This window comes from Gouania willdenowi, chromosome 6, assembly GCF_900634775.1.
Source record: "Gouania willdenowi chromosome 6, fGouWil2.1, whole genome shotgun sequence".
Classification (NCBI taxonomy): Eukaryota; Metazoa; Chordata; class Actinopteri; order Blenniiformes; family Gobiesocidae; genus Gouania; species Gouania willdenowi.
The window spans coordinates 47947544-47969784 of NC_041049.1; the positions used below are offsets into that span (position 1 = coordinate 47947544).

Genomic DNA, 22241 nt, shown 5'->3' on the forward strand with positions numbered 1-22241 from the left:
TCGATCCAGAAAATGTCCAAATCGTTTATTTTAATCACATTTTTAACTGAAAAAACTAGGGAGGTGCACCCATTGCAATTTTCTGGCCGATCACCAATTTTTTTTTAAAAGCCTGACCTGCCGATACCGATTGTGGCCGATCCCAATTTTTGGGGAATACACGTTGAATGTTCCAATCTTATTTTATTGTAAAACACTGAACAATACCTGTGAAACAATACAAACGTGTTGCTTTAACTGCACATGAGGTAGTTATCTTAAATATAAATTAAAAGTTTAGAACATTTCTGTCCAAAATACTAAATTCTATCACTTCTTTTAGTCTTTCATTATTCACATTTAAAAAAAATAAATAAACGTGTCCAACAGGTTACACTGCAGACCGGTTTGGAGCTTTTTGCCAACAATAAAGAGCACAGTATTATTTTGGTTTTACAAATAAAGAAAATCACAGGGTTTGGGGGTAGATGATATAATAATAATCTACAGGACAAACTAAATAAACATCTTAAACCACCAATAGTGTCCTGCGTTTTAAGTTTCCTTGTAGAGCAAAAATAAAAAATTGTCCAAATGCAGCAGCTTTGTGGATATTTAAATGTAAAAATATTAATCTAAGAATAACTTGCAGCAGCGTACTGGATAAAAGCTCAGAAAAGTGAAACATTCTACAGAAATAATAAAGTGCAGCATGTGTAACTTTTTCATAAGTAAACGTGTAATGACAGAATGAACATGACACAGGTTAATTATTCTAACACTTATTACAGTCACTTGTTCGGTAGTGGAAGGTTTTTCTTCATATCCAAAGCCATGAACTCCATCGTTTTCTTCGTAGTCGCAATGCTCTCAGTGGACCACTGGCTCTTTGCTCTGCTAGCTTTAGCGCTAGCTTGTTTGCTAGCTTTAAATGCTGCATACTCAGCGGTGTGGTGGTGTCTTATAGTGAATGAGGTAGCATTTTGTTTGCAGCTCCACCAGGACTTATTTCAACATTACAGGAATTACAAATTGCGATCCTTTGCTCTCTTTGTTGTGTGGAAGATTGCAGACATGCTAAGCTAATCGTGCTCCGGGAGTTGTTCTGTCTCCTGTGTAGCAGAGGCATGCGCACGCTCACACATGCACACATGACCTGGTGGGTGGGTCTGTTAGTCATCTCACAGCAGTACTTTAAACCTTTGCAGAGTTAGAAAAGATCGGTTTCATATGCAAGAATCGGCCTATCGCCGAACTCCCAAAATAAGGGAAATCAGCAACAATCGATCGGTGCATCCTTAGAAAAAGCCATTTAATTGCTAACACAAGTATAGCATGTAAACAATAGTGAATCACATAATACCTTGTTAAAGTACCCTATTCCTCAATGCATTTTAGCTTGGAATTTATTTTCATACTGGGCACTTTAATAGATTTTTAAAGTATTAAATAACAACATAATCTGAATCTGTTGTTGAAGCAAAAGCTGAACATTGTTGAAAAATGTAATTTGACAGTTTGATAAACAAACCACTTGTTTTTTATAGTGGTACTTGAATTACAGTTAGTTACCATTTACTTGTTCTCGCAAGTAAAAAAAAAAAAAAGAAATAAATTGTATTTCATACTTGTAAAGGTGAAATGTACAATTATTGATATCACGATATATTGTATTGTATATCATATTGTTTAGTATCAGGATATACAGTATTATATCGTGACATAGAAATTGTGAATCGTATCATCAGATTCACGTAAAATGCACAGCCCTAATCGAATTGTATCAGCCTACATCTATCTCAAATACAAGCAGTCGATTCCAGACTCCACTCCAGCACTTCTAAGAAATGGTTCAGTTTTTTTGTACCTACTGTTGCTGACTATTCTGTTTGAGTAATATCACTTGATAAATTATTATCATTTCTTTTCTTTTTTAGCTTCTTTCTACATGGTGAGCAAATATACTACAACGCCAAGTGGCAGCATGGACTCGAGGCTGAAGGATTAAACAACTTAGTGATGAAATGAGAACTTTTTTTCTGAAGACTGAAGTGGAAAGGTTGGAAGGAAACACCCCCCCCACACACCCCACCCCACCCCATGGCTGTCTGAACCACTGGGCTATGGACTGTGGACTGTTATAAAAAGAAGAAAAAAACAACAACAAACAAACAGCTGTCTTGCTAAACCAGCCTAGTTCAGTCCCTTTTTTTTTTAAAGTTGGTCCATAAAGACCAGTGAGCAACACCACTACAAACTTTAGTCATTCCCAGTTTTGGTCTGACTGGGGTAGCTTCATGATTTATCTGCTAACTTATTGTTTTTCAGTCTCAACACTGTTTGCAAAGGGGCGGAGCTTCTCACCTCCTGTCTTGAAACCTGAATCTAATCCACCTGATTACCTGCTAAAAAAGATGGAATGACTTCTGTGGAAATAACTGGAATGGATTTTTCCCAACACTTGGCACATGAAGACCCCACATTCCGCTTTTTGGTTGGATTCTTTTGACGGATGCAGGGAGGAGACTGTCATTTTTGTTGTTGATCAGCCTAGCTGTAAAACAAACCTGTCTTTATGTTTATATATGAATACAAATTGAGGACTGGAACTTAAAAAAGTTACTGGACACCCAGTTATTGACTTCACTGGGGTTTTGGAAGTAACTAGAGAATATTAAACAATGAATTTCCAGACAACAGATGCCTTCTCTCCATACACGTTTGCTTGTGAGTTGTGTTTGTGGAATAATATTAATAATGGATAGGATAGATAGGCTTTGGTGCAATAGATTTTTTATTTTTTACCGCCCCAATTAGTTGGAAAGTTGATCACGACTACTTTAGAAGAAGAAGAAGAACTGGTGCATTGCACAAACATTAGTTACACAGTCATCACCTTGGAGAACAAGTGGAGTTATCTTCCTCTGTACAGTAGGGGCAAACATTTCTTTAACAAACAAAAAAAAGAACCTGTTGATGACTTTTCGTCTGTTGTTGTTTCTGGTTTTTTTTGAGGGATTGTTGGAGGTCCCTTAGTCGCGATTTATGGCCTTTGGTGATTGCAAGAATTGTCTCTTGGGGCAAAAAGGCTCAGGAATCAGGGTCCAGGATGGTCTTTTTTGACTAACCTGGAAACCAGGGTGAGAAAATACATATGTTAGTTTAGTTAAGTGTAATGCACAAGTTGTGCCCCAACTTTTTTTGTTCTTTTTGTGTTGTTTTTTATTCACTCAGCGGACGGCACTCCACCTGCTTTTCTGTCTTTGTTGCCTTTTTTCTCTTTGAAGAAACCGACATATCTGGTGCTAAACCGTGTCAGAACCAATCTTTGTGGGATTAGAACTTTTTAACAGGTGAATACGGATAGTAAGGTTATGGGAGTGTGCCGCTCTACAGAACTGTATTAAATAATTTTCTGCCTAAATAAAAAAAGACTGATCTGTGCTCCCTTTGCCTTATCTGTTGGCTTAGATGTACGTGTCGATGGAATTTCACAAGGCAACAATGGAGTTACTCGCAAAATGTGTGACAGAAAATAAACGGATGACTTTAGAAATATGATGTACATTTATATGTTAACGTTTCGTTTATTCAGACAAACTTTTTTCATGAAATTTACTTTGAAATGTACTTTGATCTCCTGACATGTTTTGACTGCCAACTCTCAGTCTTCCACAGAGGTATTTACTGCTTTGATGTGTCCTTACAAGTTCTTTCATAGGAAAGCATCCAAGCATCTACTGATTGCTTTAATGTATCCATACAAATTGTTTCATAAGGAAAGCATCTACTGAAGGCTTTGATGTGTCCCTATGAGTTATTAGGAAAGCATCAAAGCGCCAACTGCCGTAAAAACTACAAAGAAGAATCTACTGATTTCTTTGATGTGTCCTCATGAGTAGGATTTGCTTAAAAATACTTTGTAACATTTTTTCATTTGATTGGAATAAAGAAAGCATCAAAGTATCTACTGATTGCTTTGATGTGTCCTTAAGAGTTTTTTCCTAAGGAAAGCATCTACTGATTTCTTTGATGTGACCTCCTTTTATAAGGAAAGCATCAAAGCGCCAACCACCGAAGAATAATCTACTGATTTCTTTGATGTTTCCTCACAAGTTCTTTCATAGGGAAAGCATCAAAGCATCTACTGATTGCTTTGATGTTTCCTTATGAGCAGGCCCAGAAATACTCACAAGGACACATCAAAGCAATCCGTAGATGCTTTGATACTTTCCTTATGAAAGAACTTGTAAGAATACATCAAAGCAATCTGTAGATGCCTCTGAGGAAGACTGACAGTTGGCAGTCTAAACCATGTCAGGCGATAAAAGTACATTTCCTGAAAAAAGTTTGTCTGAATAAATGAAACTTTAACACATTGTTCAAAAAAGAAGACAACATGAACTTGCTGGAATTATGATGTACATTATTTTAAAAGAAAACTTTCAACATAGTCCAGTAGAATAGCAAATTCTGTTGGACAGTAACCGTATGACTATTCATTTAAGTGTGAAATCATAACCACATCTGGAATATTGAATGTGTTTTTTTAATTTGTAATTTTTGGACTCAAAAAATAATTTTGGCAGTAATTGATGACTATTTGATATTGCCATGTTTGAATAGTCCATCTACTGACTGTGTGGAGGATGTTTAACAGTTTAATATACAGTTCTTAGCTTGGAATGGGAATTGCTAAAAAATGCCTTGTAACATTTTTCAGTTGATTGGAATAGAAAATAAATAAATAAAAGGGATGATCATTAGCTAAAAATTTTAAATGTGTTCTTTAAGGTTTGCTTTTCCATTCATTTGATACCCAAACATATCAAACATAGGAAGAAGTGAACATTGCTTAATAGTAGTTAACTTGTAGTACAGATTGTCTTCGTGCAAACCTATTGACATCATGCTCACATTTGTAACATCATGGAATAAAACATCTATGCATACAAATATAAACCCCGCTGGCATTAGGTTGTTGCAGTACTCACCCAGCGTTGGCAGCCATGATGACTAGGACTGGATGGACCATTTTTGGGGGATTTTGCACAAGGGTAACTGAGGGCACAAGGACTTGTGTGTCCATTATAAACTGTGGAGGTGTGAGGAATTTTCAACTGTTTAGCTATTTAAGATGTATTTACTCCTTTGAAATGTGGAAGTGTATTTGCAGGACAGGAATAAAGATGTCAAGATGAACCTGCCATAGCCTCATTAACAGTCACCTTTTTTTTACCCCTTCTCCTAAACCTGAGATTTGCTGCCACCTACAGGTTGTTTTCTTCACTACCTTTGAGAATGGGACAAAATCATTTCAAAACAGAAATTGTTTAATGAAATTAGGTTTTTGTCCGACTAAGATAAATCAAACCAAACAACATAAATAATGAACCTGATGTTTTATTGTCATAATTACTCTTTGTGTTCAATATCTGTTGTTTTTTTGTTTAAGTGGGTTATTTTGAACTTTTTCCTGTCTGCAGCAGACTACTACTACGCTAATTATTTTGTTCAGCCCAAAAGTAAATGCACAGAATAACTGAAAAATGCAAAAAACAATACCAAAAATTTACAAAGTGACTCCAAAAAGAAAAACAAATATACTCAAAATTATTTAAAAAAAAAAAATACAAATGCACAAGACTACAAAAATTTACAAAATGACAAAAAAATAATATTACAGAAGTGAGTACAAAAACACAAATGTGAGTAAAATTAACAAAATGACTCCAAAAACACATACAAATTAAATATCTACATTTTTCTAAATGAAACCCCAGCATGAATGTTGATAACGCAGGCCTCGAGTCAGACCCCGCTGTGATAAAAGTTGCCCATCTCTGGGTCCAAAGCAACAGAAAATAGACCATTTGTTCCATGCATTTATGATGGAATAAATGGTTTGGTGCACACATCTGTTATTAGAAATGGACTTTGAAATGAATGTCATCATCGGGCAAATAATTGAAGAAATAAAACTAGTGAAGACAGATGTGATTACAGTTAGAAACAGAGTCATAAACCTTGTGTTTGCACAAGTGGTTTACCATAAGCTGGGCTGTTTACAATTGTCACCTGCATGTTGCACATGTCACAATTTTAGCAGCAGATCCTTAAGAGTGGATTTGGTTTTTGATTTTTTTCTATTATATTATATATAAGTTGACTTCTAAAAATGACCAGGGATATCAATGAAGGGGAGAAATACTGTGTAAACCAGCACAGATTCCCCTTAATGTATGTCATTAGGTTATATCTAAATACAATTGTTTTTCAAAAAGAAAATCTTCAAAAATGAGTAGATACATTTAGATAATTTTTTGTTGTATTTATGATAATGACTTTAAAATTCCTCACACTAAGATACTGGAATGGTTTAAGTAAATACAATAAACATGAATAAGGAAATAAAATCTATACACAGTGCTATTACTTTACTGGTTGATTATTACGTTATGATGTGGATTTTTCAACTAAAGGATGTCACTGACTCTTTTCTTGTTTGTTTCAACTGTGTGGCCTACTTACTGTTATTTAGGGTAGCACTACGCTGCCAATGTTTTTTTTTTTTTTGCTTGTCTTTTGGGTTATAAAAGGGTTATAAAAGGGAGCATAGGGCAAAGACCATAGAGCAAACACAGACACGGATTTAGAAGTTGAGTGCTGTCAATTGTAAGGAAACACTGAATTATGTCGTACAACGAGGATACAATCAGGAAAATGCTTCCTAAGGTAAGGATAATCAAACATGAATAAAATAGACTATTTTGGTTTGGATTCTACTTCAAGTTCTGGATTACTTAGATTTATTTATTTATTTTTTTTGTCGATCAATGAAAAGGCTTACCGTCGGAAACATGTGGCTCATGAAGTTTCTGTCGCCTTGAGTTTCTTCAAAAGTCTCGTCCCTGTCATGGATGAATATGGTAAACTTCTGATTAAAGCTTCTATTCATACAATACCTGAGGTATGAAATAACTACATGACTGCATTTGTTTGCTTTTAACAGTTTACAATGATGGGACCAAAAAGAAATTAATGTGTCTGACTGGAACTGTTCCTATTGTCTATTCAGGTAACATGAAGTGTGCTTATATATTGTAAAAGTACTTCCAGTTTCAAAGAGAGCTGCACTCAGAATATAAAAGGATATTCAAAATAAAGCCTTTCATCTGCAAAAAATCTATTTATCCGTAGACAAAACGTACAATATCCCCATATGCCTTTGGATTGAGGACAACTACCCTCAAACTGCTCCATTCTGCTTCGTTAGACCCACACGTGACATGATGATCCTCAAAGGAAAGTACATCTCCAATAACGGTGAAATCCTGTTGCCATATCTGGAAGAGTGGAGGAATGTAAGATCGTTAACTTCTTGTTTTAAAAAAAAGGGGGGTTGGCGTTAGGGGTGTGCATTGTCATGAATCTGACGATACGATACGATTCCCGATTTGCATGTCATGATACGATATATCCCGATACTAAACCATTCAATATATATTCCAATTTCACCTTTAGAAGTAGAAAAATGGTATTAAACATGATAATATTGAGTATGCTGAATCCATTTTTAATGGGATCCATTCTGGCAATCTAACAGTTCACACCCAAAATAAAGAAATCCAAGATGGCCACCATCCATATTCCCAATTTGGATATTTTGTCATAACTTTGGTTCTATTTGACATAGAAGTATAATCTCAGTGGCCAATTATATGTTTTCAGGGTCAATGAATTCAATAAAATATCTTAAAATACTGTGAATTGTACCCAAGCAAGATCCATTTGTATTTTCAATTTCAATCTTACCATAACTTCTGTTCTGTTGGAGATAGAAACGTGGCAAAATGTAGGTTTTTGGGGACAATGATTGTCATGAACTAGCTTTAAATACTGTAAGTTGCACCCAGAGCAAGATCAACAACACTTTACACATGGGAATGTTTTTTTTTTGTTGATTAAAAAATTCGATTTGGATATTTTGGGATCGATACGATAATCGCGCAGAGAAATATTGCAATATATCGCTGAATTGATCTTTTTCTTAAACCTTTAACTGACGTTCTCCCAGTGATGCTACAGCCACATCCAACTGGACTAACTTCTTCTTGTGACATGCAGGAGTGTGACCTGGTCAGCCTCCTGCAGGTGATGGTTGCCATGTTTGGAGAATTCCCCCCAGTCTGTAAGCTGCCTCCCTCAGAACTCGAACAAGCTTCTTGTAAGTTCCACCCACCACATGGAGTACATCTACATTAAAACATCTACAGTCTCAGTAGTGGTACAGTAATTGTAGTAGGTTTGAAATAGTTTTTATCTGTTAACACGTTTCATAATAAATTTGTTAAAAATCAGTTGTTTGTTTTTCTTCTTCAGGTCAGCTACAGTTTCAAAGAGAGGCCGATATACTCACGGAGTTGGATGGAAAGTTATATTTGTCTTTAAATAGAGAAAGTGAATCGTCTTTCCAGCAGGACGAAACCAACTGTTAATATTTTTGGAGAGATTTGAGAACATGTTGTTTGTACATACAGAATGTGTGTGTTTCCATATTTTTTATAAAGTGTGAGGTAATTTGTTTTCATCTGTATATGTGCGTCAAAAACAACATTTAATTGTTTTTAGGAAACTTGCCACGAGTGGGAATGAAGAACTACTGATAAAAAACTGGAAGGGTTAAACTTGATTTACCACGGTAACAATAAAACCAGCTCACAAACTGGACTTTTAACCTTAGAAGACAGATAAAAGGATCTTGGATTAATCAGTGTACAAGCACAAATTGCTTTCAATCACTGGATCATATCTTTGCTTTCATTTTCTGATTTCAGCAAATGCACAAACTAAAAATACTGCACAAGTTCAAACTGTTTTTTGGGTTTTTTTTTAAAAACATTGATATTGTTTTGCAAAATAAAAGCTCTTATAATTTCACAATGCATCTTACCGTGTGAGCTAACAATTAAAGTGTTTTTAAGAAGCAGAACTTTTTATTTAAGTTAATCGATTGAATTTGATGATGATGCATTTTCTTTACTCCATTTTTTTCCCTTCCTGGTGACTGTATAAAATGTTAATCTTGGTGCATTAAAGGTTGTATTTTTGCTATAACTGTACTTCCAGTAATAACTACAAACCATCCACATATCGTAACACTTCCTGTTTTGGTGGTTCTTTTCCTTCTATATTTCCAATAGAGTTGTTTTGACTTCAACTCTGTGTGTTGATGCTGTTTGCGGGAGATTTGCATTTCAAAGTTGGTCTTCTGACTGCTCTGCATTAAAGGGCAATGAATGGATGAACACACAAACTTTGATAAATTGATCAAGTCCTCCCTCCAATTTATTCTAATTGTATTCTATTGAATATTCTATTGGCATATTTCTAAGTTCATGAATGTTGCATTGTGTATTAGAGCACTCTAGTTTTGCAAAAATAGTGAGCGATTGTGTATTCACCCAAATTCCTTTGGTCATATTTACTAGAATTATGGGCTCAACTTCTTGTGTTGTAGAAAAGATCACATGTTGTCAACAGCGAATCAATTAAGACAATAGTTTTATTTCCTGAAACATTGGCTAAAAATAATCATTAATCATTAGGAGTTAAAGTGACACAGACTAGATTGGAAATTGGGTGGAGTCTGTAGTGTTAGTTCTGATGGCAAATTTGAATTTAGTTTTAGTCATCAGGATGATTTCAGTTATAGATTTAGTCAACTACTGTAAATCTGTTGCAGATATAGGCGGTCAAAATATACAGCATAAGAGTTTATAAAGATCATTTTACCATTTATCAACCTACTGTATATGGGATGGTATTAAACAGATCTGATGTGATCACAGGAGTTCCTATGTTGCAAATTGTAGTTTTATTTTCATTAGTTAACAAAACTGTAAATACACTTTGATATAGTTTATGTAATTAAAAAAAAAAAAAAAAAATAATAATAATAATTAGTCATAGTCTGGTTAGTGTCACTTTAAAAAAAAAAAAAAAGTTATAATTATATAGTATCTATGACGTGTATGCATACGTCACAAAAAGCCGGAAGTCGTCAGCATTACTAACCTGATAGCGATTGTTGTTGACAATCGTAGAGTTCTTCCTCCGTCTCTGTTTTAAACATAGTGTTGCTGACGTTGGAAGTCTCTGTTATCTAAATATTTAGTTGACATTTTGTTGTCCAACTGAGGAGACACATTACCTACTTTGTGCTTTTGAAGATACACCGTCTTCAGCGTAGTCGGCCCGAGGCTGGGCTAACGTTAGCCTAGCGTTAGCTTGTGTTAGCTGTCAGTGTTGCTGGCTTTAAAGTCAGCAGTAAAGTAACTGTATTCATTGGTAGTTTGGTTTAAAAGAAACAAGGACCAGACATGTCGGTTGTGAATGAAGCTAACCTGAAGAAAATGTTGAAGGTAAATGTGTTGATTAAACTACTCTGACTGGAGCTATGGGAGCTAATAATGCTATAGAGAGCAAAGGCGATACTGTTAGTTTGCTAGTAGTTAACGCTTCCTGTAATGCTCCTAATTCTATAGAATGATCGTTTATAACGAGTTCATTAAGTTGTCAAAACTATTTATAACTTTGACACGTTTTGCAATACATAATATATTGAGTTATTAGCGTAAATATGTCTTAAAATTGGCTAAAAGTTATTAAACGTAGCCGTGTGAGTATCTCCCAGCTATTTTAATAAAAGCCCCAGATTGACAGGCAGTTTAGTTAACAATACTATTCAGTTATTATTATTGTTATTTTGACTGTGTATTATTGTATTTATTTATTTTTTTCCATATTTCGACAATTGAAAGTGTTGCCTTAATTTTGTTTGTGTGGTGTGGCAAACGTATTATTTATTAAAAACAATTAATCTAAATATACTTTTTGTGTTTCGGCAGAACACATGGAAATCATTGAGTGAGATTTGACTAACCTTTTTTATAATGATTAATTACCTTTTATAAGAATAAGGGTTTGTTGTTGTTGGTTTAATGTATACTAAAACGGTTCAATGTTTCTAATTTCTATTTTTTCTTCTTTAGCAATATAAGTACAGAGATCTGACTGTTCGTGAGATTACAAATGTCATGTCCCAGTACAAAGACTTAAAGCCGCTTATGGATGCCTATGGTAAATTGGTCACACTGGTGCATATTTCCGATGATTAGTTGTTGTATGGTCTTAATTTGGTGTGTACATTCTTTAATTTCAGTGTTCAATGACGGCTCAACAAGAGATCTAATGAGTTTAACTGGGACTGTTCCTGTGAACTACAGAGGTATTAATCACCGCTTAAAAACATTTATTGTTTGGAAAATAAGTGTGCTGCATGACATGATTTTGTATTGTCCTCAGGTAATGTCTACAACATCCCAGTGTGCTTGTGGCTGCTGGACACATACCCCTACAACCCTCCCATATGTTTCGTCAAACCTACCAGCGCCATGATGATCAAGACAGGCAAACACATTGATGCCAACGGCAAGATCTACCTGCCTTATCTCCACGAGTGGAAACATGTATGTGGGACATCAGTATTATCCATTGTCTAAATCCGGGGTTCTCAACCTCATGGTCGCGAGACACTAGGAGGGGGTCGCCAGATGCCTTCAAGAAACTAAGATAATTTTCTCGACAATTTGAGCCCATTTTTGCTTATTTTTTTAAACTATTTTTCTGCTGCTACATCAAACTTACCATATGTTAACCTATTTTAATCACATATTTGCCATATTTTTGCTCCTTTTGATGCATTTATGCTACGTTACTCACATTTCTGCCATTTCTCCATCAAATTTCAATGCCTCTTCTGCACATTTTTTTCACTTACAAGATATTTTTGGTACTTATAAACCCTTTCCACCACTTTTCCCACCTAATGTCACATGTGTTGATCCATTATTGTCACTTTTAACCTCTTTTTACCATATTTCGTGCTTATTTTGGCAATTTTAACTGTGCACACACAATTTTTCATGCCCATTAGTTGCCAGTTTAAACTAATTTCTTATTAAAATAAGGATTTACATCTTTAAGATGGCTATATGCTATGATGCCAATAATAATAAACTTCCCGGATAACAGTGGATTTTATTCAGATAAAAAAATAAATGTGGTGATCACAGATTCATATAACAACGGACCATTATTTTGCTGACTTTATTCATGGGACCCAAAAAGTTCTCCTCTTTATTCTCCCTTATAGATGGCCCTCTCTCCACATGACTGTTCTTCAATGTTCATGTCTGTGTTCAACCACCTTCACCTACAGTGGGGGTCCCTGGAACCTTTATTTTGGGGGTTGCAGGTTGAAAAGGTTGAGAATCACTGGTCTAAATTACAGTTGCAGCAACACAAAATAACCAGCAAAATTGTAAAAGTCCAGCAGATTTAAATAGATATATTCAGTTTGTATTAATATCTAGTTTTCAGTTTTTAAGGGAATATTTAGATTTTCCATTTGAAAATTGTGTTTCAGTCGCTTTACGCTTTTCTGTTTCAACATCTTTCCCTGTTTAGATTACTTAAATGGCTATTAAAGTCCCTGAAATCAAACCAAACATGCTAAATAAAGGTAAATGAGTCAACTACTAGTATAAATGTTATATGCTTCACATGATTCACTGAAAGATTACGTCTCAAGAATATCTGTTGGCTACACTGCTTGACACTCAGCCACCAGTTTAATGGAAAAAATACCATGGAAATGTGTGATATGGTCCCAAAACATGTAAGGGAAGGTTTAGTCTGTGTCATGAAGCTATTTCCATTTCATTTTGCATGAAATCCCACGCAGCCGTAATTTTGTAGCGCAAGATTTTGAGCAAAATTTGACATAAATGTCTGTTTAATACATTTGGTAGATATTCAGTCAACCTGTTTTCTGATGTAAAATAGTTTGAAAATTTATGATATTGTCCCAAAACATAAATCTGAGGTATTTCTGTCATCATAGAGCCTGAATTTAAATGAAGAAAAAAAAATGGTTTGATTTCTTTTTTCATGTCAGAACGTGAATTCCGCATTTTTTTTACGTGATCATGGAAAATCTGAGCCTCTAATTCTTATCCTGAACCTGACATTAACAGTGCTGTAGATAAGTAGATAAGTTAGTGCTCAGGAAAACACGTGAATAACATGGTTGGCAAATTTTGTTAATGTTTTAAAATTGTGGCTTTGTATGTTTCACAGCCCCAGTCGGACCTTTTTAGTTTGATTCAGGTGATGACTGTTGTGTTTGGAGAGGAGCCTCCTGTGTTTTCACGTCCCACCACACAAGCTCCATATCAAGCCTTTCAAGCAGCGGGACCTCCTAACGGTGAGAGAGATACTTTATCAGAATTAGACAAACTAGCACAGAGGAGAAGCTTTGGAGTTGGCTTAAAAACAGGTTCACGGTGCTTCCTTCATAAGTTTTCTTTGTATGAATTAGAGGTGTAAGGATACACACAACCAATGATTTGATTCGAATCCCGATATTGGCTTCCTGATTCAATTTGAATCCTGATTTTAAAAAAAAAAAATCAAAGATTGGGATATAATGATGCACTTAACTCCTTTCAATTTGAATACATAGAGATCATATTTTGGAGGAAAAAAACTGATTATTATTCTTTTAGTTAATATGTCAACATTCTTTTTTTAACTAATATTTTATTCTTTTAACTAGGGTTGTCCCGATCTGATATTGATATCGGATATTGGTCCAATATCAGCCTGAAAATGAATATCGGATTCAAATTTTTTATTTATTTATTTATTTTTCCAATTCATTTTTCATTTATTTTATTCAATTGTAGAATACTGTAGATATTATGTTGAAGGTTAACCATTATGTAAGCAATTAATTAATTAATAAATAATAAATGGTCAGTTTTTCTCATACCTACTGTTGCTGACTATTGTTCTCTGTTTGAGTAACATCACTTGATCAAGTGTTTTCTAACATTCCACACTACAAAATAAGTAATAATTTTGTTTTTATTAAAGAAAAAAAAGTAATTAAAGTATGTATGATTCATGCTGATATCGTATTGGATCAATATTGGTATTGGCCGATACGCAAGGCTGCAATATATATATCGGAAATGAAAAAGTTGTCTCGGGACATCCTTACTTATAACATCTCAGAAACTGTTTGAACTCATAAACCTAAAAATTAATTTGTTATCATGCAAAGTTGAACAAAAATGTATATTTTCAAAAAACATATAAAATAATAATAAAAATGAAGTTTTCAATTTATAAATATGGTTAAAAATTAGGAGTAAAACAGCATCTTATATTCCCAGCTTGGAATTTCCATATTTTTTTTAAGGAATTGTGCGTGCAGCTCTGTATTTTCTTACAATACTTGCATACTGTCTTATTTCATGCCACATATATTCTAACTATTTTGCAGTGTTATGTTCTGTACTAAGTAAATTTAAGTTTGTGACTTGTGAACAGTGGCAGTGCATAAATACCATCATCAGACCTAGTAGAGTGTTTATCATATTGCTATGAGTGCTACTGCATTGTTCTTAGCAATGATTAATCTGAGCAGCAGATGGAGCTCTAGTGTCACTGCAACCATCACAGAGTCGGTGCAGATGAGAAACATTTAAATGTGAGAGTTCATGGTTTTAATCTTTTCCTCCACATGTCTCTTTGTCTCAGCCTCCTATATGCAAGGCATGCCTACGGTCTCAGCTTACGGCCCAAACCCCAGCCCTGGGTATGTAACACTCACACATTCACACTGTTATTACTTTCATTCATATCCACTTTTTGTTTGACTCCTTCATATCGGTCACATCCATGAGTGTACTGCACAGAAGTTTGGGAAAATAATTACAAAACAAATTTACAATTAATAGCTTAATATTTAATGCTAGATATTTGGATCATACCAACCCATTGTTCCTCAAGTTAGAGTTAATTATATTGCAGATTTAGTCGTTTTTCCAAACAATTCAAGGTGTATTTGAGGCCAAGAATAAATTGTTACCGGATAATATTCAAAAGCTCTTTATCGACAGGGAGGGGGTTTACAAACTGAGAAGCAAAATTAATTTTAGGTGTGTGTGTGCGGACAGCAAGGAAAAGCTTTTGTGTTTCAGGATGTGGAATAAGATTCTGGAACAGATTGCCAATGGAAATTAAAGTCTACAAATATCAAGCAATTTAGATAAAAATATAAAGAGAATATCTTTGTTTGATGACAATTTTGACAGTTTATGATAGGTTTATTTGTGTGTATTATAATCAAAATCATATAAAGATGAGATCAAATTAATTTATGAACAGCCTCAATGGTTAGGAATCAGAATTAGATTGTTTACTGTAATGTAGGAAAAGGGGTGGGGCTAATAAGTTTATACTTCCACCCACTCCCTATCAAACACAAAAAGTATGTGTATGCAGCATTATATTCAATTCAGTTCAATTCAACTTTATTTATATAGGGCACAATACAACATCTCAAAGCTCTGAACAAAGTATAAGGTTCTTAGTAAAAAAGAAGAAAGAACCCAACAAGATCCACATATATAATTATTGTTTTCAATTTATTTCTGGAAGGAAGCCATCTGCATCACATATTTAGTTTATTGTAATATTGTTTCTTATATTATTGCATTTGCAATTTGTTAAAAAGTAAAACAGTAAATCAAAATCTAATTAAGTGGGTTTTTTTTGTACAGTGAGAGGTTGGCTAAACATTTGTAAAGACTAATGGTTATGTAAACCTTTTGCAGAGGCTACCCAGGATATCAGTACCCTGGAGGAAACTCATACCCAGCCACTGCTGGCTCCACTCACTACCCCAGTCAGAATCCAGTTCCCACAGTGGGTATGTATTACATTCAGCACCTCAGTGTTCTAATGGAATTCAGTGTGTGTTTGAAAGGTTTAGTTTAGCTTTTCAAAGAGCACAAAGACTCAGATATGCAAATACAGTAAAGATGGACACATGATTGTTAATACACTCGATAAATATGAAGTGATATTTTAGTTCTTGGCCATAGTTTGATTCTGTGGATGTAAAGACTTGACCTTTTGAGTTGGACTCCGTCACCCCGGCAGTGACTTCTTTGGCTCGCTGAGCCACCAGTGAAAGGTCTCCAGTGAAACCAGAGTGGGTCTCATTAAAGGTCAAAGGGGACGTTGGACTTTGAACACAGTCACACACCCACAACTTAGCCTTTAGAAATCCACAATCCTATATTTAGGAAGTGAACAGTAACCATACACAAAGACACACAGCACGGTTACATTACGTTTTTAAATTTGGAATTAGTTATTCCAAATTAAATCATTCTGAATTAAAGTGTTCTGTTTTGTGTTTTGCATGAAAATAGTAATTCCCGAATTGAGGTTTACATTTAAAACCGGTTTATTCAGCTTTATTTAATTCAGCTTTAGGCCTGGGGGTTGGGGAGGGCTCTGATTGGACGGTGAGAACGTGACGTATCACGTCTATTGGGAAAACACACAACAAAGCTTTAATTGTCGGCTGTAACACAGAACACCACACATGAGAACTGTTTTCATCTTTATTTTGATTGTAGTTTTGAAGCAACAGCTCGACAGTAACACACGGTTTCAGTTTGGACCGCGGAGCGGAAGAGAGATCGGAATTAATCACCGGTAAAAACCATAATAATCATCAGGAATAAATAGTTGCTACGTGGTAAAGTTAGTAGCTCTAACAACTGGTAAAATGTTAAACTTGGTGATATTACAGTCTGTGAATCCGGGTCCTCGTGCCAGCCGTCTGGAGAAACCTGTTTTGTTTACCGAAGTCCGTGTTTGTTTAATAAGTCCGTCCTTGTGAAAGTCTGCATGTTTATGCCTTTGTCTATTCACTCTTTTTATTATATCCATGTATTCTGAGGCTCTAAATAATAAATAGTCTTGGCTCTAGTCTGGACGGCCATCTTGGAATATGTCATCATCGCGGTAAATCCCGCATGCGCAAAACAACCCGAATTAACTTAAAGCTGAACTAAGCAAGTTAAGTGTTTACAAGAGAGATAAATGATCTAATTCAGAATTAAAATCAGAATAAACCAGCTACCTAATTCATACTTAAGTTTAATTCAGAATTAAATTAGCATGAGGAATTGTTTACATGGTCAGTTTAAAGAGGAATGAACTTTTATTCTGCTTTAAAGAGGAATTAAAGTTCCCATGTAAACGTGGCCACTAATGATCAGATGACCTTCCTGATGCCTTCACATCAGTTTGCAGAAGTAAAGGTTGAACCTGCAGGAAGACTTCTATATTTAGTCAAGGAGAAGAGATTTATTTGCCTGTAAGATGAACCAACTCTGAAACTGTGGTGCTGGTTCCAAACAGAACATGAAGTGGTCTATACACTGTTTAAAGGGGAAAAACTGCCTTGGGTTCCATAAGTAATTCATACGTTGAAAATAGGAATTGGCATGTTTTCATTAAAATCTTCCCCAAAAAACCAAAAGTGTATCTATATGTTAACTTTTTAATGTTAATTCTGGCTCAGCTTCATTTATAAAAGTGAGTGGATAAAGAATATTTTTTTGCTAGCTGGATTTTTAGCAGGAGCTGCATAGTGAGACTGTCCTAAACAAAAGTTTAATGCATTGAGTTTTAATTAAAGGTCCAGTATTATGCTATTTTTCACCCATCTCCATTTGTTCTAAGAACCCCAACAACATGGTATTTGAGGTTTGTTTTCCCAAACTCGCCTGTTTTCTGGAGTTTTAGCCTCTGAAAAGTCACTTTTCAGAGCTCTCCTAAAAACAAGCTGTTTTTAGAGCCTTCATGCATATGCATGAGTGGGTGTAAACACATGCTGGTTCATCACAGCAACAGCAGCAGTAAATCATTAACAGTCTTCCTTCTCCTCCTTACATCTACTGACCACATAGATAGTCCATTTAAGATGACAGTCTGTTGTTTTGCTCAACTGCTGCGTCGCATTGGGTCAGAAACGCATCAGATCATCCCATATATGCAATACAAGGTGGTATAACAGCTACTAAAAGTGAAACTGTTGGGGTCGCTCTTTGGTTTATCTATATACGAAATGTAAAGATATTAACAGTAATATCAACCTGCCGTCATTTGTTTTAGCTGTGAGCTAGTTTGAGAAGGAGGATCTCACATTCTTATAGGGTAGGAGGAGCCAGGATTGTCAGGAGGAGGAGTTTCCGCGTTATGTCACAATGCGAAAAAAAATCCAACTTGCCCGTTTGGAGCTGACTTTTTACAAATATATAGGAATAACAAAGGAGGGAGAAACAGAACTTTTTCAACTTTGGCCCTCTGAATGAGGCTAAAGGAATGTACTGTATATCACTGTAGCAAAACCATTATAAAGTAATATTTTTCATAATACTGCCCCTTTAAATCAAAATGGTGTATATTTGAGTTTTTTCCCTAAAATGTTTTTCTTCTACTGGAAATTCCTGGAATAGTAAATACATGCTCAGTCCATTTGACTTTTTGTCAATTTTTTTTTTTTTACACACCACTGATTTTGTTACCCTCCAAACTATGGCTCGTGGCTCCCTGGTGGTCCATTGTTTGCCGTGTTACCTTAGAACTCCTTTGTTAGAGCTTCTAATTAGGCTTTGTTCATAAATTGCAGTTAAATAACGTATGAACTAATAAACATTTTTTATTATTTGTATCTACTGTACAAATAATATATTTCAAATTAGTTGTTAGCAGAGATGTATAGAATACTGATTTTTCCTACTCAAGTAAAAGTACCGTTACTTGATTGAAATTGTACTTGAGTACAAGTAAAAAGTAGCTCAATTAAATAGTACTCAAAATAAAAGTTACCAGTTACTTTCACCCCCCACGTTTATTTTTTGGTAATAAATCTTGCCACAGTTCCCTTGCATACAGTAAACATCTCATGTATAAACTTAAAAAGGAAGAGATTAAATATTGCACAATTGGAACTGAATTTATTTTCCACAAAGGCATCTGTATGAAATAAAAGGTTTGTCAAAATGTACAATTCTTTTTTACATAAAATAACACCAATAACTTAAATTCAAAATAAAAATGTTTAGGCTCTAAGTACAGATACATTTATGAACTCTGAAACTGAGAAAATGACCAGCATTCAATGTTGTTTTGTGCGGTGCATTACGTTTAATCTGATTAGTCGACTATGATGTGATGCATTTGATTGTTGTCTGGTATTTTATTTTTTAGTAGTTTCATAATGTCCGTTGATTATTTTAAAACAAAACAATGGTTTCCTGGTCAGGTCCAAGCAGAGATGGAACCATCGGTGAGGACACCATCAGGGCGTCCCTGATCTCTGCTGTAAGCGACAAACTGCGCTGGAGGATGAAGGAGGAGATGGACAGAGCACAGGCTGAGTTAGACGCCCTGAAACGGACAGAGGAGGACTTAAAAAAGGGACATCAGAAACTGGAGGAGATGGTGTCCAGGCTGGACCAGGAAGTGGTGAGTAGTCTATAGTTTTTAATCCTTCTCTCCTGTCTTTTTTTTTTTTTTTTAAATATTTTGTTATTTATTTTTGCAAAAATCGTTACATTCACACTGGTACAGTGTCATACTCACGTCTCTTCTTTTGTATGAACAAACATACATTCACATTCCCCCTCCCTTCAAACTGTGAACTGGTTTAATAATGATAATAAAAAAAGAAATAATAATAACATAAAAATTAAATGAATAAATAAAAAAAACACACACACAACCTCCACTGCTGTCTTATGGTTTGCATTGTTTTTGTGTTCCTCAGACGGAGGTGGACAGGAACATTGAGCTGCTGAAGAGGAAGGATGAGGAGCTGACTGAAGCTCTGGAGAAAATGGAAAACCAGTCTGAGAACAATGACATTGATGATGTAATCGTACCCACGGCCCCGCTCTACAAACAGATCCTGAACCTGTACGCAGAGGAGAACGCCATCGAGGACACCATCTTCTACCTGGGGGAGGCCCTACGCAGAGGCGTCATCGACCTGGAGGTTTTCCTAAAGGTACCATCCTCATCATCACTGTAAAACATCTGAGGCTGATACAGAGATAATCATTTTAAAATGTGTTTGATTGTTTTACAGCACGTACGACTTCTGTCCAGGAAACAGTTTCAGCTTCGTGCTCTCATGCAGAAAGCCCGTAAGACTGCTGGACTGAGTGACCTTTACTGACCTTCAAACACTCTTACCTTCCTTCACACTCCTGTTTTCCTCACTTATCCCTGCACCTCTTTCTTCTGTTTCATGTTTTGTTGTTGGCCAACCTGCTGCTTTGTCATTATCAGAACCATGATTATGATTATGATGCAGAAATCAGTGTATTGACACAATGAAAGTGCTTGATTCTAAAAGCTTTGAGCTCATTTCTGTCAAATTTAATGAACGATTGAGTTGAAATTGTTCTGCAGTAACAGTCCTCAGTTTGGCCCTCTTTATTTTGTGCTCAAATACATATATTTTTAAGTCTTTTTTTTTTTTAAATAAATACAAAAAATTGTCATCACTGGGTGTCACTGGTTAAGCATATGGAGCATATAGGGAGGAAATAAGCGTACACTTCTGCTCAGCCTTGAGCTTTTGTGCTGAATTTGTTAAAGTTTATGTTTGGTACGCTTGGTAAAGCCTGATATGTAACAATGACTCCAAATGTAACAAGACCTGAATTGGGGTTTTTTTTTTTTTAAAGAAGTAATAAAACCTGAAATGTAATAACTAGTCAATAATGTAACAAGATGCTGAGCGTAAAATGTTTTTCCCTTTTTTTTATATATATATATCAATTTTTTTTGTATGCAGGTGAGAAAAAAGTTATCAAAAATGTCGAGGTTCTCAAAAAGGAAAAAGTTTTTACGTTTGTTTTGGGCTCAGTATCTTTTTACATTATTGACCAGTAGTAACATTTTGGGTTTATGAATTTTTTTTTAAATAATTCTGGTCTTAGCTACAGTTTGGGTGGTTGTTACTAACATACGCTGATTCTGGCGACGTCCCTTTGCCAGTTGATGTTTTTTTGGCGAGTAAGCACAAAACTCCAGAGCGACGTAAGCCTGTGCTCATCATTAATATAAAAAGTAAGCTAGCTAAAAGGACGCGCAGTGGTTTAGCCTCAGGTTTGATGCAGAATGTGTTTATCGTCATTAGCCATGGAGTTATGAAAAAGCTTTTCTACAAATAAAAACACCCATTCTGTGTTTTTCTGATCAGGCTCAGAGAATGAATCTGAGCCCTGCTGCTTAAACCCTCATATTCACATTTATTCCTCATCTTTCTCTCCTGTTGGTGGTATTTTAATTATGTGTCTGCGGCTCAGGTGAACCGACTGCAACAACCAGTCAATCGTGTGCAGAGGTCGTTTTACAGTCCTTCTAATGACGCTCTATTATCATTGTTATGGTATTACAATAGATTCTTTTATCATTGTTCTGGTTAATGCTCTTGTTTTCTCCTGTGCTGTTCTCCACTGAGGGAAATGTGATTAAGTTGGAGGGTTAAAGGGTACAAAACAAAGATTCTACTAATCAAAACATTTACTTAACTTATGTAAAGTTTGGTTTCAGTTAAAATTAGCCTTTTACTAAATGCACTTTGAATTGTTTGATACAATGTGTTCTTTCTCCTTGTTTTCAGTTCAACCATAGACCACCTGTTCTTTTATATCTGTAGATTTATGTAAATCTGTTCCAATAAAATAAATCTGATTTATGTCAATCGTTAGGTGTTTTTTTTCTTTTTTGTAAAAAGACAAATGTACTTTTTTTTTTAAGACCTTTTGGTAAAAAGAGACGGTGTAAATGTTACAATAATGCAAATATTTCTATTTTTTAGTTTTGTTTAATTTAGGAGAAGAAATTCAACTTTTGGCTTCACAAGATTGTTATTTTTTTTAATTTAAGCAGGTACTTTTTGAGTAATATATTTTGGTTTCATTTAAGGAAATTTACTTTGATCTCCTGACACGTTTCGACTGTCAAGTGCCAGTCTTATTCAGAGGCATCTGCCGATTGCTTTCATCAAAGCAGTTGACAGTCCAAACATGTCAGGAGATCAAATTGAATATATTCATATTGTTCAAAAAGAACTTGCTGGAATTATTACACAGGTGTCAAAGACAAAGCGACCAGAAAACGCCTCTGAAGAAGACTGGCAGTTGACAGTCGAAACATGTCAGGAGATCAAAGTAAATATATTCATATTAAAAAAAAAGACAAAAATAAGTCTGGAATGATTACGTGGAAGTAAAGGACACAAGAAAGCAATC

General features: G+C 35.1%; 3 protein-coding genes across 3 annotated transcripts in view; all 3 read left to right on the plus strand.

Annotated features, from left to right (window-relative positions):
- Nucleotides 1–5181, plus strand: part of hrasa (HRas proto-oncogene, GTPase a) — a 28852-nt gene extending 23671 nt beyond the window's left edge. Inside the window, exon 6 of the mRNA XM_028448942.1 lies at nt 1917–5181. The gene's annotated coding sequence lies outside the window, so the exon portion shown is untranslated. The remainder of the gene's footprint in view (nt 1–1916) is intronic.
- A 1416-nt stretch (nt 5182–6597) lies between these two features.
- Nucleotides 6598–9096, plus strand: LOC114465674 (tumor susceptibility gene 101 protein). The gene is made up of 6 exons (XM_028450830.1): nt 6598–6714; nt 6824–6908; nt 6992–7057; nt 7180–7343; nt 8107–8206; nt 8362–9096. The coding sequence occupies exons 1-6, from the start codon at nt 6673–6675 to the stop codon at nt 8475–8477; spliced, it is 573 nt and encodes a 190-aa protein (XP_028306631.1). The 5' UTR covers nt 6598–6672; the 3' UTR covers nt 8478–9096.
- Nucleotides 9097–10032: 936 nt separating this feature from the next.
- Nucleotides 10033–21691, plus strand: tsg101a (tumor susceptibility 101a). Its single transcript, XM_028450829.1, has 10 exons — nt 10033–10403; nt 11034–11121; nt 11204–11269; nt 11347–11510; nt 13183–13309; nt 14650–14707; nt 15729–15823; nt 19241–19443; nt 19745–19984; nt 20066–21691. The coding sequence occupies exons 1-10, from the start codon at nt 10362–10364 to the stop codon at nt 20153–20155; spliced, it is 1173 nt and encodes a 390-aa protein (XP_028306630.1). The 5' UTR covers nt 10033–10361; the 3' UTR covers nt 20156–21691.
- The last annotated feature ends 550 nt before the right edge of the window (nt 21692–22241 follow it).